Source organism: Cnephaeus nilssonii (genome assembly GCF_951640355.1).
Source record: "Cnephaeus nilssonii genome assembly, chromosome: 10".
Classification (NCBI taxonomy): Eukaryota; Metazoa; Chordata; class Mammalia; order Chiroptera; family Vespertilionidae; genus Cnephaeus; species Cnephaeus nilssonii.
The window spans coordinates 64,155,107-64,175,221 of record NC_137081.1 but is presented as its reverse complement, the minus strand read 5'-3'; the positions used below and the strand labels follow the sequence as shown (position 1 = coordinate 64,175,221).

General features: G+C 36.8%; 1 protein-coding gene across 1 annotated transcript in view; it reads left to right on the top strand.

The window, feature by feature from the left end:
• Positions 1-20,115, top strand: part of EPC2 (enhancer of polycomb homolog 2) — a 134,133-nt gene that overhangs the window by 27,461 nt on the left and 86,557 nt on the right. The window contains exon 2 of the mRNA XM_079783244.1: positions 13,954-14,113. Coding sequence (XP_079639370.1) covers positions 13,954-14,113 — 160 coding nt within the window. The remainder of the gene's footprint in view (positions 1-13,953; positions 14,114-20,115) is intronic.

Genomic DNA, 20,115 nt, shown 5'->3' with positions numbered 1-20,115 from the left:
AGTAGTGCCAAAGTTGAGAACCTATGATTTGGTGATTATAATATACATTTTCTTTTTATCAAGTCTATGTTCAAGTGATATATCACTTATGCATAGTGTAAAAACCTTATGATAGTGTAATTCCATTTCTCCTTGCCCAGCCCTTTTATTATTGTTTTTATATACAATAATCCCTATAATACATTCTTATTATTTTTACTTAAACCACTTATTTTTCAAATACTTTAAAATAATGTAAAAAGATGTATGTATTGACTCTTGTTGTTACTACTACTCCTGCTTTTCATCAGTTTGTCTTATATCCAGACTTCCAGCTGACATCATTTTCCTTTTTCCCAAAGGACATTTCCTATAATGTCGGTCTGCTGGTGAGGAACACTTTCAGCTTTTGTATATCTAAAGAAATCTTTATTTTGCCTTTTTTGTGTGTGGTAAAGCACATAACATGAATTGATCCTTTTAACAAGTTATAAATACACATTACAGTATTGTTAACTATGTGCATATTGTTGTACAACAGATCTCTGGTTTTTGCTTTGCTTTTGAAAGATATTCTGGATACAGAATTTTAGGTTGACAGTTTTTTCTTCTAGTACCCATTGAAAATGTACCAGTCTTTTCTCTCATTGTTTCTGATGAGAAATCGATGTCATCTGTATCTTTGTTCTTCCTCTATACTAGGTGTACCGGTTAATAATGGCGGATTTTGTAATCAAAGAAAACACGATAATTTCAAGAGAAACATCAAAAGTGTTTTATTCAAAGTAATGTCCATCACTAGCTACACATTTCCCCCATCTTTCAGGTCATTTGTGGACACCATCCCAATAGAACTTTTCTTGTTTTGAGGCAAACCATTCAGAGACCCAATTTTCCACTTCTTTGTACGTTTTAAAGTGCTGCTCAGAAAGTACGAGTGCCATTGATCTGAACATGTGGTAATCTGAAGGAGCAAGGTCTGGTGAATACAGCGGGTGGGTTAACCCTTCCCAGGCAAGATCTTTTAACGTGTCTTTAAATGGTTTTGAAGTGTGTGATGGTGCGTTATCATGAAGCAAAATTACTTTGCCGTGTCTTCTGGCCCATTCTGGTTGTTTTAAAATCAAAGCGTGGTTCAAATTGATTATTTGTTGTCGGTATCGATCAGTATTAAGGGTTTCACTTGGTTTTAGAAGCTCATAATCCACCACACCTTCCTGATCCCACCAAACACAGAGCATTGTTTTCTTTCCAAAGCGATTTGGCCTTGCAGTCAGTGTTGATGGTTGACCTGGATCAACCCATGATTTTGTACATTTGAGATTCTCAAAATCACTTTTCATTGCTAGTCACAATTCGATGCAAAAAAGACTTTCTTTTGTGCCATTGAAGCAACATCTTACTGATGACTTTTCTGTTTTCCATTTGTTTTTTGTTCAGTTGATGTGGCACCCATTTTCCTTCCTTTAAAATCTTTCCTATTGCTTGTCAGCGATCGGGAATTGTTTGGTGAGCAACGTTTAATCTTTCTGCAAATTGTTTTTCAGTTTGACACGCATCTGCATCCAATAATGCTTGTAATAGTTGAATTTCAAACTTTTTCAGTTGACCTGGACATTCTTTCTTTCACATTGAAATCATCACTTTTAAAACGTTAAAACCAGCGTTCACAAGTATCTTGAGATGGAGCATGTTCACCATAAGCTTCCCGAAGGATACGATAACTTTGTCTTCTAAATAAAGTAATGAATTAAAACTTCCCTCAAATGCATTTTTTTTGGCATGAAATTCGACATTTTTAAGTGTAAAAATATCTATGATATTAACACTTTCAGCAAATTTGACATATGAAGTTTTGAAGCTTGCTGTGTGTCAATACAACAAAATAGCATACGTATCAAATCGCATGTATATCAACATGTGTGTAACTCCATCTATTGAAAAAAATCCGCATTATTAACTGGTTCACCTAGTATACAGCCTGTCTTTTCCCCCCCAGTGTGGTTGGTAGGAACAGGTAGTCTTCCTGACCCTGAGTGACAGGCACTGTTCCGTCTAATCTTTTGGGGAAGTTTGTTCTTCATTGTTACATATGTGTGCTGAAGAATCTCTGCTGAATACTCCAGGGAACCCTCTGCAGATTTCCTGGGTTCTATCTTTGTGTAGTTCTTTCCTCTTTGGTACCCTGCCATGAACTTTCAAGGTGCCTTAGTCTTCCTGGCCTCTTTATTTCTGTCTCTGCAGCTCATGAAGTCTTGGCTCTGCCTCAGTTCATTCTTTTGCTCCTTGGCATGGAAACTCTTTCAAGGTAGTAAGCAGAGGCTATCATAGGTTCACTCACCTGGGTTTATTTTCCTTAAGTCTTTTATTACCTGATGTCCACTGCCTGGAAAACCATTGTTTCAACTCTTGTCACATTTTATTGTTGCTTCAGGTAGAAGTGTAAATTCATTCACTGTCACTTCATCTTTTTTTTGCGGGGGGGGGACGGCAGGCAATTTTTTTGTGATAAACTTTCACATAACATATAATTCACCATATGAAATTGTGCAACTCCATGGTTTTTTTTGTATATTCATACTGTTCTGCAACATGACAACTATTTTTTTCAGAACACTTGAAGCACCCTAAAAAGAAACCTCATACCCATTAGTCACTCTTCATCCTACTCTCCCCACTACTCTACGACAACCATTAGTATACTTTTTTCTCTATGGTTTTGTCTATTTCTGAACATTTCCTATAAAAGGAATCATATACTATGCGACCTTCTTTTAAATAGCATAATTTTTTAAAGATCATGATGTAGCATAAATCAGTACTACATTTTTCTTTATGGCTGAATAATATTTCACTGTATATATTTCATCTTTCTTGTAGAGAAAGATGCTGAAGCCTTTTAACTGATTTCTGCTGCTTCTTTTATCTCCCATAGTGTCTATATTTGGCCTTCCAGGTAATTTTAATGTGCTGCCAGGGCTGAGAATCAGACTTAGGAAGTACTAGAAGAGAAGCAGTTTTCAATAGATAGGATAAGGACTCATCTAGGGTTTTTTTTTTTTTCTTTGTTTTCCTTTTTCTCTTCCTGTCTTTGATTCTAAAAGGGATCATTTTAAGTGATTTTAAAGATTAGCATTGGTTGCTCTCTGGGTAAATTGTAGAAAATGTAGAGAAGAAAATAAAGATCATCTATAATTTTTCCACCTAATACTTTGGCACATTTCTTTTCAGCTTTTTTTTTTTTTTTTTTTTTTTTACTTTTTAATTCTGTGTTTATATATCCCATCATGTGTCATCTATTTACCTTATTCTATTTGAATTATCTTCTCTATTTGAGATTATCTTCAGTGTGTGATTTTGGTTCCTGCTTTTTCTATTTAATGCAGAAACATTTTCAAATATTAAATTATTTTTCAAGACATTTTAAGTGGCAGTGTATAAGCCCAGTGTATGGATATACTAAATTCCAATTAGTCCAATGATGGAGATAATTAGGTTGCTTCCAGTTTTACTTAATATGATTATCTATATATATAAAAGCCTAAGCAACCATTATGACTGGACAATCAGCCAGTAGCTATGGCATGCGCTGACCACCAGGGGACAGATGCTCAATGCAGGAGCTGCCCCCTGGTGGTCAGTGTGCTCCTACAGTCAACTTCCTGTGGTCCCTCCCCCTCAACCGACCCCCGGCTGGGCTGGCCCCAATCAGGACTGGGTGAGACAGCCCTGATCGGCCCCAATTGCCAGCCAGGCTGAGGGACCCCACCCATGCACAAATTCGTGCACTGGGCCTCTGGTTTAAATTATAGGTTAACCGTTAGAAGTTTTTTAAGGCTTATAAATACATTACCAAACTGTTCTTCAGAACATGACAATTTACACTTTAACACATTTTCTAGCACTCATTCTTGAAAGTGTTTGTTTTACTCATCACAATTTTACCAGCATTGCAGATATTGCCTAGCCACCATATTTTGTTTATGTTAAATGTTTATCACACAAGTTAATTTACTAGATTTTAAAAATTTGCTTTGTACTTTATAGTATAAAGCATTTATTTTGTGTGTGGTTCTTTGTTTTAATAGAGATATACCAGTGTAACCAGTACCCCAAATAAGGAGTAGAATATTTTCATTCCCTACAAAAGTTCCCTTTAACCTTTTTGCAGTTTTATCCTCCACCCCCATTTCAGGTAACTACTGATCTGATTTCGATCACTATTGGTTAGTTTTGTCTGTTCTCAAACTTCATATAAAGGGAATCACACAGTATGTAGCTGCCTGTGTGTGGTGGTGGTTCAGTATACTTTTGAGATCCTGAGTGTGATTAGTTTGTTCCATTCCTTTTTTTTTTTTTTTAAACAAATATTCTATGGAATAAGTATACTCACTTTTCTTATCTATTCATCTGTTGATATACATTTGTATTGTTTCCAGTTTTTTGCCATTGTGAGTAAAATTGCAATTAACATTTATGTGCAAGTTGTTTGTGGACATGCATTTCACGTCTTGGGTACATACTTTGTTAGCAGTAGGATTGCTGGGTCAAATGATAAATGTATATTTACTTTATAAGAAACTGCCTGACAGTTTTCCAAAGTGGTGATATCATTTAACACTCCATCAGTTGTTGTGATCAGTTTCTTAATTCTAGTCATTTTGTGGGTGTCTAGTCAAAACTTTCTGTGGTTTTATTTTACACTAGTGGCCCGGTGCATGGATTCATGCACATTGAAAGAAAATTGATTAGAAGGAATATTTTAATATCACTGTTTGCCCTTTCTCTACAATAGAAGTGTCAACCAAATTCACGATCAACAATGACAGATCGAAACACACGCGTGTGATTGGCACCAGCAAGAGCTTTATATATATTGTGCATGTGCGAGTCAACTTAGCCTTTTATATATATAGAATAGACCTGTTTTCTGAATTTGTTAAACATTTTCCAGCCCAGTGAAGCACCCCACCTTCTCTTTCAGGTAATTGTCAGGAACACAGCAGTAAATATCAACATGAAGCAGATTATTATTGTTGATCACGCAGGGAGAACAAAGGGTAAATATTTAACTGCAGCAGTGTTTGACTATATTCTGCACAGTGAGAAAGCCTGCAGTCATTTTCAAGGTCCACCATTTCTTCTTTTCAGTCGAGTTAAGTTTCTAAGCTTTCTAAATCTCGGTTTTCCGGCTAATGAAGAGAAAATAGGATTCTACTGAGTCTCCTATCTACCTGCTCCAGGACTTCTGTGAGGATCAAATGAGATGAGGCACATGAAAACACTTCACAGATATTTGGTTAAAGTGTGAAATGCTTGCACCTGGCTATAAAAGCAAGTCGTGTTCCTGGGCTGAAGAAACTGCAAGGAGGCTAGTCGTCATTAGGGAAAGGAAGCCGAGCGTTGCTACGTGACATCATTACCCAGTGCCCACAGTGACCATTTCCGGGCTGGGCTGTGGGCCGCATTTTACGCCACGGGGTCTCGGCAGCGTTGGCTGCGATTTGGTGGGCTGTCATTCCGGTGTGGTGGCAGGGCCTGTGTCCCACTTGGGGGAAGCGAAGTGTTGCTTTGTGGGTGCCACTGCGCATCACGACAGCTCCTGCGTTGAGCGTTTGCCCCCTTGTGGTCAGTGAGTATCATAGTGACTAGTTGGATGGTTGGACACTTAGCATATTAGCCTTTTATGTATATAGATTTCCCTGATATAAAGATTTTGAGCATATTTTAATGTGTTTATTGGCCATTCCTATATTTTCATGAAGTGTCTGCTTTCTTTAAAAGTTTGTTTTCTTATTGAATTATAAGAGTTCTTTTTATACAGTTATTTGTATGGAAAATAATACAATAATCATGCAAGAATAAGCTCTTTTGTGTGTTCACAACTATAAACCTACTTTGCCTCACCATATATTCTGCATACAAGTTTTCTCACATATATTGTAAATGTTTTTCCCCAGTCTGGCTTATCATTTTTGTTTCCTTAAGAATGTAACATGAAAAGCACTTTTTTTTTTTTTTTGAGGAAGTTCAGCTTATTAATTCTTCCATTTACAATTTGTGCTTTTTATGTCCAGAGAAGTCTTTGCCAAATCCAGGGTCACTGAGATTTTTTCCTATTTTTTTTTCTTGTAGATATTTTATAATTTAGGCTTCATGTTTAAGTCTGTGACCTATTTTGAGTTAATTTTTGAGGGTAGTATGAGGTAGAAATATTGGGCTCATTTTTTTTTTTTTACCAGTTCATGTCCAGACCATTTGATGAAAAGACTGTCCTTACCCCCATTTAATTGGCACCTTTATCTAAAATCCATTACCTGTGTGTATGTTGGTCTCTTTCTAGACTCCTTTTATCTCCATTGCTTTATATGTTTATCTTTATGCCAATAACACACTGTTATTAACTTAGCTTTATGGTTTAGCTTGTAATCAAATTGTGCGTGTTCTAAGAAATTTTTTTCAAGATTATTTTGATTATTCTGTTTTGTTTTTTTGCCTTTCCATATGACTTTTAGAATCAACTTGTCTATTTCTGTGGGTGTTTGTCTTTTTTTAAAGCCTGTTGGGGTTTTATTAGGATTATGATGAGTCTGTGTTTAGATCAATTTAGGGTGAAATTTACCTGAGAAAGTTTTTTTTTTTTAATGTTGTTGAACCTTCCAGTCTATGACCATGTTATATTTCTCAATTTATGTTTCTGTGTAAGTTTGGCACATACTTTGTTAAACCCTAAATATTTAGTTCTGGTGCTGTTATAAATGATACTGCTTTTTTTCTCATTTTTCAGTTGCTAATGTATAGAAATAAAATTGAATTTTTATTTTTGACTTGCAATCTTGTTAAATTTGCCTTTTAATTTTATCAGCTCTGTTAAGATTCCTTATGGTTTTCTCCCTACCTGATCATATCATGTGCAAATAGTTTTTTACCTTTTTGTTTCCAATCTGTATGTTTTTATTTTTTCCTTCCCTCACTGCATTGGCTAGAACTTCTGGTAAAATGTGGACTAGAAATGGTGAGAACAGACTTCCTTATTGGTTTGTTACTGATCTTAGAAGGAAAGCATTCACTCTTTGACCATTAAGTATGATGTTAGATATAGGTTTTTCATAGGTGCTTGCTGTTTATTAGCTTGAACACATTTCTTTCAGAGAAATTCTTGTTTTGAATAGGTGTTGAAAAAGGTTTTTAATTGTCAAGATTTCTAAATTTTTTTGCTTTTGTTCTTAAAATTCCACTATTTGAATATTGTACCTTTGTGATAGCTATACTAATAATAAAGGAACATGCAAATTGGCCAGGACCCCATCATGTAATGACCAGTCAGAATGGGGCGAGGCCGCAACGGAGAGCTCTCAGCACGCCTGCGCCGGGGGTCCGAAGGGTGCGGAGAGGAAGGGAGAGTAGATAGACAGTTAGGGTGATCAGGCCAGGAGGGGAGAGCAGATAGGCAGTTAGGGGGATCAGGCCGGCAGGGTAGAAGCAGATAGGCAGTTATGGCCATCAGGCCAGGAGAGCAGATAGGCAGTTAGGGGGATCAGGCTGGCAGCGGAGAGCAGATAGGCAGGGGAATTGAGCCAGCAGGGGAGAGCAGTTAGGCAGTTAGGGCAATCAGGCCAGCAGGGGAGGGCTGTTAGGGGGATCAGGCCAGCAGTGGGGAGCAGTTAGGCAGTTAGGGGGATCAGGCCAGGAGGGGAGGGCAGTTAGGGGGATCAGACCAGGAGGAGAGAGCAGTGAGGGGGGTCAGGCCAGCAGGGGAGAGGGCCATCAGGCCAGCAGGGGAGCAGTTAGAGGCAGCAGGCAGGCAGGCAGGTGAGCGGTTAGGAGCCAGTGGTTCTGGATTGCGAGAGGGATCCCGGATTGGAGAGGTGCAGGCTGGGCTGAGGGACCCCGCCCCTTCGTGCATGAATTTCATGCACCGGGCCTCTAGTGTTCTAATAAAAGCAGGAAACTTTTATTCCTTATGCCATGGACTATTCTGAATATGTTATTAACCCTTTGCACTCGCTTGCTTTTTTCTCGATTCCTTTATTCTAATTCTAACCGTGTCGAGTCACACTCGACATCCGAGTGCAAAAGGTTAACTTACATAATCATCACAATAGACCTTTAAAGTATACCTTATCTAAGTTTTATAGATGAATTTCACATCATTATTTTCTAAATGAACTTAAATTTTTTTCTTTCCCATCCCCTTTCTGGTAGGTATATGAGTATTCATTTCTAATAAGTGAGGTTTCTGTTGGTTTCTCTATGCATTCTATTTTGGGTTCTCCCCACATCCTTGCTGACTTTAATTATTTTTATACTAGAGACCCAGTACACGAAATTCGTGCACTTTGGGTGGGGGATCCCTCAGCCCGGCCTGCGCCCTTTCATAGTCCTGGGAGCCCTCGGGGGATGTCTGACTGATAGCTTAGGCTTGCTCCCCTCTGGGCCTAAGCCATCAGTTGGACATCCTTAGCGCTGCCGAGGCGGGAGAGGCTCCTGCCACTGCTGCTGCACTCGCCAGCCGTGAGCCCGACTTCTGGCTGAGTGACAATCCCCTCGTGGTCAGTGCACATCATAGCGACCAGTCGTTCAGCCGTTCGGTCGACTTGCATATTAGCCTCTTATTATATAGGATTACATGAAACATTAATATGGTTCTAAAATTCAAAACAATACAAAGGGTATATGCTCAGAGAATTTTCACTTTGTTCTTGTACCTTCTACTCCATCTGTAATACCTTATCTTTGTAATTCTTAACTACTATCTGATCAGTTTTATGAAAATTCTATTAGCATTTGAGAAGAAGGGGCTTTGGGTATAAAGTTCTATATAAACTGTATAGTCTACCTTATTAAGTTGTGCAGGTAGATCCATGATTGTTTTTTTGTTCCCTTGATTTGCCTTATGCTGAGTGTTGGGTTAAAGTTACTGATTATTATTGTTTCTTATCTATTACTACTTGCATATCTTGTAGCTTTGGTTTGTAAAATGGTTGCTATGTTATTTGATGTATAGATATTCATAAATTACAGATATTCAAATATGGGGTATCCCCCAAATATGTATACACACACTTTGAGTAATTATAAAGGCAGTGTTTATTAAAATAATTTTATTTTCAAAATTGAGCTATCAGCTATTAAAATGTGTATACATTTTTTGGGACACCCTGTATAAACTCACAATATATAGATATAGGCATTTACAAATGGTACGTAGAGATTCAAAATCTTTGTTGTGAATTGTGGTTTATAGGTCATGCTTATTGTTCTTTGGCTTGAATTCTACTTGTCTGATATTAAGGTCTGCTTGTCTTTCTTACTGTCTTCCATTACATAGTAAACTTCATCTGTGCCTTTTATTCTTTCTGAATGACTTGAACCTACCGTGTGTGTGTGTGTGTGTGTGTGTGTGTGTGTGTGTGTGTGTATGTGTGCACGCGCGTGCTGTATAAGCATATAGTTGAATCTTGGATTATGAGACAAGTTGAAAGTCTTGTTTTCATAGTTGAGTAAAGACCATTTATATTTATTGCTGTGACTAAATATGTTTGATCTCAACTCATATTTAAATTTTAAAATTTTTGTTATATTGGCTGTTTTTAGTTTTTGCTCTTTTCTAAAAAGACTAGAGGCCTGGTGCACAAAATTTATTCACTTGGGGGGGTGGGGTCCCTTAGCCCAGATTGTGAAAGAGCACAGACCAGGCTGAGGGACCCCACCGGTGCATGATCTGGGCCAAGGAGGGACGCAGGAGGTTGGCCAGCCAGGGAGGGACCGTGGGAGGGCTCCAGGGCGTGTCTGGCCCATCTCACTCTGTCCCAATTGGCCGGACCCCAGCAGCAAGCTAACCTACTGGTCGGAGCATCTGCTCCCTGGTGGTCAGTGCATGTCATAGTGACTGGTCGACCGGCTGACTGTCAGCCCCCTGGTGGTCAGTGCACATCATAGCGAGCGGTTGAGCGGCCTTAGCATATCATTAGCATATTACTTACACTTTGATTGGTTGATGGCCGACTGGACACTTAGCATATTAGGCTTTTATTACATAGCATTATATTTGGTATTTGAGAAGGTTTTTTTCATTCTCCCATTTTTAGCTGCATTATTCCCACTTTGGAGTGCAGATTTTGAATATTAGTCTTCCAGCCTTTTCCCCATCTTTGAAATATGTGTGTGTATACAGAATTTTGCTGAAATTTTCCAGTCTTGGTTGATGGAAGCCATGTGAAGATGGACACTGTCCAATATGTTGCCACTAGTCAACTGTGACTTTTGAGCACTTGAAATATGGCTAGTCTGAATTGAGGTGTTCTATACATGTAAAAAAGCAAAAACCACTAAATTTTTATGTTATTGCAACAGATATCTAGAACTGTTTTCATTTTTAAAAACTGAAACTCTGTTCAGTAAACATCTTCCCTTTTTCCTCCTCCCTCCAGCCCCTGGCAACCAATTTTTGTTTCTATAAATTTGACTACTTTATACCTCTTACAAATGAAGTGATGCAGTATTGGTCTTTTTGTGTCTGGGTTATTTCATTTAGCATAATGTTCATAAGGTTTATCCAAGTTGTAGCATGTGTCAGGATTTCTTCCTTTTTAAGGCTGTGTAATATTCCATTACAGGTATATACCACATTTGCTTATCCATTCATCGGTCAATAAACTCTTGGATTGTTTTTACCACTTGGCTCTAGTGAACATAGGTGTGCAAATATCTCTTCAAAATCCCATTTTCATTTCTTTGTATATGTACCCAGAAGTGGGATTGCTTGATCATATGGTATTTCTTTTTTTAAAATGGTCTTCCAATACATGAAAACAAGGTGTCTTTCCTTTTTACTATGTCTTATTTAATTTCTTTCAGCAGTGTTTTGTGGTTTTTCATGTACAGTTCTTTCATGTCCAGGATTAAGTTTATTTTCTAAGTATTTTTCTCTTTTCAATGCTGTTGTAAATGGGATTGTTTTCTTAATGTCTTTACAGATTGCTCATTGTTAGTGTAAAAAAACAACTGATTTTTGTGTGTTGACATATCTTGTAACATTGTTAAATTTATTAGTTCCAATTTGTTTACTAGTTGAGGTAATTTTCTTTTTCTGTTCCTAGTTTGTTGAGTGTTTTTTCTTTCCATGAAAGAATGTTGAATTTTGTTAATGCATTAATTGAAATGATCATGGTGGTATTTGTCCTTCATTCTTTCATTATTGTGTATTATATTGATAAATTTTTGTATCTTGCATTCCAGGAATAAATCCCACTTGGTCATGATATATAGTCACCATACTCTACTTTACATCCCAGAATTTTATTAACCTTGTAACTGTGAGTTTATACCTTTTGACTACCTTAACACGTTAAACGCCCTATCAGTCACCAGTGACTGACACTATACTTTCCGTCTGGAAGACAAAACAGGATGGTTGTTTAATGTGTTAACCCATTTCCTCCTTCCTTCATCCTCCTCCTTGCAGTATTTTTGTCTGATTTGGTATTGGTAATATTGGCTACATAAAATGACTGGAAATTTTCCCTTTTCTTTAATTTTTTAAAAATAGTTTTCATTTATTTATTTTAAGAGAGGAAGGGAGAGAAACATCAATGTGAGAGCAGAACATTGATTGGCTGCCTCCTGCATGCCCACTACCACGGATTAGCGGCAACTTGGGCATGTGCCCTGACTATTCATTAAATTTGCGACCTCTTGGTGCATGGGATGATGCTCATCAATCCACTGAGCAACACTGGCTGGGCTTCTTTAATTTTTTTAAGAGTTTAAGGATTGTTGTTAATTCTTTCTCCAGTGAAGCCATCTGGCCATGAGCTTTTCTAGTTACAGGTTTGTTCACACTTCTTATTTTCATGATTTAGTCTTGATAGGTTGCATGTTTCTAGAAATTTATCTGTTTCTTCTAGATTACCCAATTCATTGGTGTATAATTGTTCTTGGTAGTCTCATGATTCTCTTTATTTATGTGACATCATTTTTAATGTCTCATTTCTGATTTCTAGTATTTGAGTTTACTCCCATTTAGTTCAGTAGCTAAGGGTTTGTCAATATTGTTGATCTTTTGAAAACAACTTTCAGTTTCATTGATTTCTCCCCCTTTGTTTTTATTTTGTATTTTATTTATTTCTCCTCTAATATAGCCTTTCTTTTGCTAATTTACATTTTGTTTGGGTTTTTTTTAGTTTCATGAAGTGTAATGTTAGGTTGTTGATTTGAAATCTTTTTAATGTAGATAGGATTTTAGTGCTATAAACTTCCCTCTTAATATTGGTTTTTGCTACATCCCTTAAGTTTAATTTTGAATTTTTGTTTTCATTTGTGTCAGTTTATTCTAAATTCTCTTGTAATTTCTTTTTATCCTTTGGTTGTCCAAAAGTGTATTGTTCAATTTTCATGTTCAGGGGTGGGGAAAATTAGGTTTACAGTTGAGGGTACACAAAACAGATTACTGTTGTATTATTTATTAATTATATATTATTTCCCATATGAGCAACTGTAAACCTACTCTTTTCTACCCCTGCATTTGTGAATTTTTCAGTTTTCCTGTTGCTGTTGATTTCTAGTTTCATTCTATTGTGATTGTAATAGATACTTGGTATGATTTCAGTCTTCTTAAATTTGATAAAACTTATTTTGTGTCCTAGCGTGTGATCTTTCCTGGGAAATGTTTTGTGAGTGCCTGAGAAGAATGAGTATTCTGCTGTTGTTGAATGGAGTGTTCCGTTACGTTCAGTTGGTCTGTAGTGTTGTCTAAGTCCTTTTTCTTTATTGATATTCTGTCTGATTGATCTATCTATTATTGAAATCTCCTGTTTGGTAAAATTCTCCTTTAAATCCATCAGATCCAGGACTTTTGTTTGCTGGGAGCTTTTTAATTACTGCTTCATTTTCATCAGTGTTATTGGCCTATTCAGGTTTTCTGATTCTTCCTGATTCAGTTTTAGAAGATTTGTATTTTTCTAGGAATTTGTTCATTTTCCCCAGGTTGTCCAGCTTGTTGACATATAAATTATTCATAGTATTTGCTTACAATCCTTTGTATTTCTGTGGTGTCTGTTACTTCACCTCTTTCATTTCTAATTTTATTTATTTGGGTCCCCTCTCTTTGTTTCTCAATGAGTCTGGCTAAGGGTTCATCAATCTTGTTTATCTTTTTGGACTACCACCTCTTGGATTCATTTATGTTTTGTACTATTTTTTTTAGTCTCTATGTCATTTATTTCTGCTCTGATCTTTATTATTTCCTTCCATCTACTTCCTCTGGGCTTTTCTTGCTGCTCTCTTTCCAATTTGTTTCGTTTTAGGGGATTTTTAAACACCTTTAATCTGAATGTGAAGGAAAATTCTTGGGGGGTAAGATAACCTAATTTTCCTTCCCCAAGGTACAGCTGGTTTGGGAATGGTCCACTGTGGGTCAAGGGAGAAAGTATGCATTAAGTGGGAGGTGATTGAAAGTATTTTATAATCTGTGTATTTTATAAGAAGTTTTTGTTTAACTTTTGTCTGTTGAACATCATTTTATCTTTCTTTGAATTATCCAGAATTTTTATTGTTGAAGTTTCTGCAATATAAATGCAGAAGACACTTAAAATCTGTGATAAAAATTATTTTCTTGTCATTTGCATATTTGTAACTTGGTATTGGTGACAAACACCTCAGTCACTTTAGCAAACAAGGGCTCAATTTTCTTGTAATTAAGATGTTAAATACTGGTTTGTGAATATGTATATATTTAATCTTTAAAAATTCTATTTATTAAAATTGTAATCATCTAAGGTGACATTTAAGTATGAACTACCAGTATTAAAGGAGGGCAGTGCCAATGTTTTCTCTAATTTTGTGGCAAAGGAACTATTTATAATTGATTCTTAAAACACCTTGCTATTATTAAACCAAGTAAGATTCAAATATAATTATGCGTTAAATTAACATTATTAAAACAACTTATGTTGCCTACTTTACATTTTCCAGGAACATCACTTACAGCGAGCTATTTCAGCACAGCAAGTGTTTAGAGAGAAAAAAGAGAGCATGGTCATTCCAGTTCCTGAGGCAGAGAGCAACGTCAACTATTACAATCGCTTGTACAAAGGAGAGTTTAAACAACCAAAACAGTTCATTCATATTCAGCGTAAGTTTTTTAATTCATTATTTTCTGTTTGTAATTTAAAATCCTTTCTCTCTCTTGCCCATAGAGATTTAAATTTTTCAGTTTATATATAGTGATTAGTAGAAATGTAAAACATTAAATAATACAATCTCTCTGTGCTTATATCTGAACTTGGAGATCAGTTTGAGTGTTAGTTGCATTTGGAGCATTTGATATTAATGTAGTGTAGGATTCTGTATAGCACTAGTTTTTATAAAATTCTAATTCTGCCTCCTTGATACACTCATGTTTCTTTCCATTATTATTAGTTAAATGATCACCATCTCTTGCCTCTTTTAATAACCTCCTAATTATTATATTACTACCCCCCCATCTTCTGTCCTTACCCTTTTCTAATTTATCTATTCACAAAGTCCATCAGCATCAGAGTGTCTTCCCGAAGTGTCAGTCTAAATCCTACTGTTCTTTATTGTCTACTAGAGGCCCAGTGCATAAAATTTGTGCACTGGTAGGGTCCCTAGCAGCTGCCGGCCAGGCACTTCCTCCCTTCTCCTGGCCGCCTGCCGCCTCCAGCTGAGACCTCCCTCCCTTCCCCCGGCTGCCTGCCACTGCTGCTGGCCAGGGCCTCCCTCCCTTCCCCGAGCCAGCTTAACCCCTGGTCAAACTCCCAGATCTCCAGTCAAGGGGACAATGTGCATACAACGGTTTTATTATATAGGATAGTAGGAGTTTTCAACCAACTCCTCACAGACATGCTACTGTCTTGTCTAATAGTGCACGCACACACACACACCCTCGGGTAGTTTGTTAGAATAGAGATACCAGCATTCTGTTTAGGCCTACCTGTCTTAAGAATCTATGGTATGCAACTGTTACAAAGAATGTTTTAGCAGTTCCTCAAGTAATTCTGAAACATCTTCAGATTTATAGTCACAAGACTATATGATCTGTTTTTTACGTAGATTCTAAGATGAATATTTTTTCACTTGTCATCTTTGAAATGAGATTGCATTTTTAAATTGTTATTGACCTGGATTGAAGTTTGGTTTAACTAAAGAGAATTTACATTTGTTTCTGCCAGGCATCTGAAGACACTTGCCAGTCTGAGAGCATTTTAAATTCTTGGCTTGCTTGTTTTGTTTGTTTGTTTTTGTACCACACTGGTAACTTTAGTTCAGACTACAGACCTGCTTGGAGTTTAGTTCTCAGGGGGAGATTTTCTCCTTCCTTCCACCTAAGCGCAAGTAGAGAAATGCAGAGTTCTTTGCTTTTCCTTTCTGCATGACCAGTTTATTTTCTGACCTTACACTGAGGTTGTTGCCCTTTGGTGTAGTGCATGCAGCTTTATGTAGGAATATACTATGAAGTCTCCTAATAGACTCCAGCATAAAGTTTTGTTTTTTTTTCTTTCTTACTGTACATAAAGTCATGGTGCATTTGTAGTTGATGTTTTTTGACAGAATTTAGTAATAGTCAGGTTCTCCATTTTGAAAACAAGCTACTTTGTGATTTATTTCCTGACAGCTCTGTTAACCTCATTTTCTGGTTCTTTCCCTTACTCTCTGCACCACAGGGACTAACTCAAAATTATACACATGTGCCTTGCTTTACATTTCACAATTCCTTGCATGTACTATTCAAGTCTTCTTTCCCTTCTTATAGCTCACTTAAGACCTAACTCACTTATAAAGTTTACCCACTTTTCTCATTCTACCTATCTTCTTTGCTTATCTCAGTATTTTGTACATACTTCTATTAGAGGATTCACCATATGTCATTGCAGTTATTTGCAGCCATTCTTTCTCTCCTTTTAGACTGTGAGTTCCTTGAGGACAGAAGACTTTGTTTTCTTTTGTTTTTGTATCTTTAGAATAAAGTGCATGAATTATAGATGCTCAATAAATGGCATGTTTGTTGACTGATTCAATTGTTTTTAAATGACTTTTATAAGTCCGTTAGGTGTCATAACCATTTTCTAGAGACTTTTTTTTCTCTGAAGCATTCAAGAAAAACACATATTCAAACATTATTTGTGATATGTTTCCTCTGTGTTTTTTCATTTTGAGTTCCATTAGCTTATTGAATTTGCCTTATCTTTGGATCAGGAAGGAGATAGCTGTTCACACGAGGAATTTTAAAAATTTGTCAAGCTAAAGTATTTTTTATTTTATTTTAATAACAGTATAGCCAGACAATAGGACTATTTGTAAAATCTATTCTAGGAAACCAAGAAGCAAGAAATTGGGTGTAACTATCCAGGTCAGGCCCATCCAGGATTCAGTAAACATTGATTTTGTATTGGTGTTTGTTTTTCATTTCATTTCATTTTATTCTATTATTGTAAAAAAATAATTTGAATAAAAATAACAGAAAATTATTTTAACCTTTTAGTCTATCAGCATATATATTCTACATACTATGCAATTTCATACTATACATATAATTTTTTATTCTGCTTTTCTACTTACGTTTTTTTAAATTTCTCAAGTTTTTATATTACATAGTCTCTTATTTTCATTTTCAATGTATACTACTTTTTTATCAAATTGATTTTCCACAATTTGCTTATCTTTGTGATTATTATTGGCTTTAAGGTTATCTGTAGTAAAACGGAATCTTTTGTTATTTAGGTGTTTTTTTTACAGGAAAGCTTAAAAAGTATTTTTTATATAACTCCTTTTAAGTCCTTAAATGCAAGAAACTTCAGATAATATTGCTCTGGATTTTTTCTTTTTCTTCTTTAAGTAATAGATTTGAAAGAATCCCCATTAGCCTGGCTAGAAAAAGACATTGCAAAATTGCCACAGTAAGGTGGCCTAGTGCAGGCCTATCGTATTGCTTGCCTGGGCTTTGGCAGAAACCTCTTTTATGGTCCTTCTGCTCTAGCTTCATGCCTTCCAGTCCGTTGTCCACGCAACCACCGTTGTAATCATTACCCATTTAGAATTTTTCAAAGACTCTCTGTTGTGAATAGGATAACATTTTAACATTTGTTGTGCCTGTCCGGCCACAGTTCCCTGTGTGTTTTTTCACTGTGACACCAACCTTACTGAAATGACCTTTTGGAGAGAGTTTCCTTCTCTTGACTCTAAGCTCCTGAGGAACAGAAGCTTCAACTCACTCACCATATAGTCCCTATAGTCCCAACACCCCACACCCCCAATTCCTGTCTTCATACTTTCAGCTACAATAATGAGCTCCTTGCAACTGTCTTATGTCTTATGTCTTATTTTCTAATGCCTCCATGGCTTCACATAGCCCTTTACTTTTCTCCTCCACTTGTTAAAACATAACTTGTTCTCCAAATCTCGTCTTTAGGATTACCTTTAAGAGCCTTTTTCTGACCCATTAAGTGTTTGGCACTATTTACCTCAAGCTCTCATGTGCCATGTTTCCACCCTCAGTGTGGCATTGACTGCTTTCAGTTGTGATTGTTGCCCTCTGTTGCTCAACAGGCATAATGCTCATTGAGATCAGGGGAATTTTTTTCTTTCATTTCACTGCCTAGTATAATACCTAGCATGTGGTTAGATATGTAATTATATGCTGAATAAATAAATGAGTGAGTGAATGGATGGATGGTGTGGATAAAAGCATGCACATCAGGGCATTTTTTTGACATCCATCTTGTAGAACTCAAAATTGTATGCAGAATCAAATATAAGAATAAAATTATTGGTGTGTACAGTGAAATTGAGAAATCTGTTGTGTGGATAATTCAAGGGGAAAGGATACGTAGGGTAGCACCCTCTTGTTATCTGTTAGACAGGGAGAGGAACTCTCTCAAAGTAAATTGAATTCTGCTGTTTTATATCTCTGGCCAAGATCTTAAACCCTGGCAAAGTGCCTGTGTGTATACTCTACTATACACCTCAGTACACTTGAAGCTGGCTCCTTCTCAGTCTGATAAAGCTGACCAGTATACACTGGGAAAAGAAGAAAAATCCCACTTATTTAATGTAAAGTGAACCTGTCTAGTATACTCGATTTTTAGCAAAAGGGAGACAGATGTTGGCCTAACACCCATCTTCAATCTCATTATCTTGGAATGTCCTTTTCTATTCTCATGAAACAAAAATGATGATAATTGACCCTTAGTACTGGCAGGACAAACATGTTTTGATTAGAAAGAGTTGAAAAATATCCCAAATGAAGAGCATTGTTTTGTTTATATAGTAAAACTTCTTAGTGAAAAGGATGCATTGTAGGAACATCATTTTCTTGTAAAAATGTCACTAGGGTATGTATTAAGTAAAATTGAGCACAAGTCCTATTAGATAACATCACACTTTTAAATAAATGCTAGAAAAACAGTCACAAGTACAAAAGCTGATTGTATCAAATTTGTGGAGAATCACATTCCAGGTGAGGCTGGATTCCGATTTGGGGTAATTAGAGGGATTATAACAGGGACATTTGGCAAGGCCTGGCACTGAAGGTCCACATTCTGATAGGTACCTTTAATTAGTTTCCTCTCTTCTCAAGATTGAGCTGACCCTCCTAACTTTGGATAAAGCTGTGAATGTGGATCCTAGGGCTGAAATGGTCGACCATTATCTGGGTACCTACTAATCCAGGAAGGAGGAAGAACTCCAGAACTCAGAAAATATTAAATATTAAGATAATGCAAGGTGTTTTGGGCAAAAACAAAATAATCATTTGGCAGTCTGGGATAGAGAGACCGAAGAAGTTTGGGTACAAGGAGAGTGCCCCTTGGGCCTATATGCATTTATTTATGTCCACTATGAAAAAAAAGTTGTTTGAGGTGATTGAGTAAAATACAGTGTAATATATTAAAGACCAGGGTTAAAAGAAATCAGGGAGAAAATAAAGATAGTATAGTAAGAGGTAAATTTGATGCATACTGTTACATATTTTAGGCATGATGTAACTAATGACAAAGCAAAAAGTAATGTTGTTCTTAAGGTGCATATTTCAGTGCATGTTTCCTGGTACTGAAGCATTCAGAAATCTCCTGTAGGGCCACACAAAGAAGATACTGTGATATAACCCAGCAGCACACCTGGTTGTGCTCATAGGAGTTGCCAGAATTAGGCCTTCAACACATTCACTTAGCAACTAGCATCTCCAGGAAGATTCTTCAGTGACAACACACTGCCTTGAGAGTTGACACCTTTTAGCATCTTATCTGCCTCCCTGTCGATCATAAAAGACTAAATTTTCTTCCCATCTGACCCCAGTAATATAATTTCATGAACTGCCTATCTATAAAAATATTTTCTCATATGCTTATTTCCTGAAAATTTTAATAGACTAAAATTTTTTTTCTACAGTTATGGGTTAAAAGCATTATGAAATATTTAACATTTCCTGATTTTGCCCACATCCCTAGTGTTTACATATGTTAACCAGTTAATTGCCACACGTCCAAAACGGAAACCATCCCCACACGCCACGATATTTTGAATACAATTTAAAAAATCATCTGACTTTGGAGTTGAATAAAGAATGTCTTCTTCTTGGGAGGTGCTTGGCTCGATTATTTCTTCATCTGATGCCGTTTATGGGGATTGAATTTTATTTGCACGATCTATATATATAAAATAGAGAAATATGCTAATTAACCAGGGTGCCATAATGGGTCGACCGGACAGGAGGAGGTTGCGCGTGCAGCGTCGGGGGTGGGGTGGCAGGGGCCTCTGCGTGCCCGCACTGGGGGAGGGCCTGATCAGCAGTGGCCATGGCTGCTTCAAAGGCCAGAGAGAGGGAGGCGGGGCTGGACCGGCAGCGACCGCGGCTGCTGCGGGGCCGGGGGAGCAAGGCAGGGCCAGACCGGCAACTCGGGTGGGCGGCGCCGTGTGATTTTGAAGCACGCTGGGCTCCTAGTATAATATAACAATAAATTCAATAATAAAATGATAATTTTCAATTCTATGGAAATATCAACAAAAGCGAGCACAAAATAAAAATAAACCTTCAACACAAAAAGCCTTGAAAAAAATACTAAATTTTGTTGATGCGCCAAAGACAAAATCTATTAAAAAATAATAATAATGAAGAAT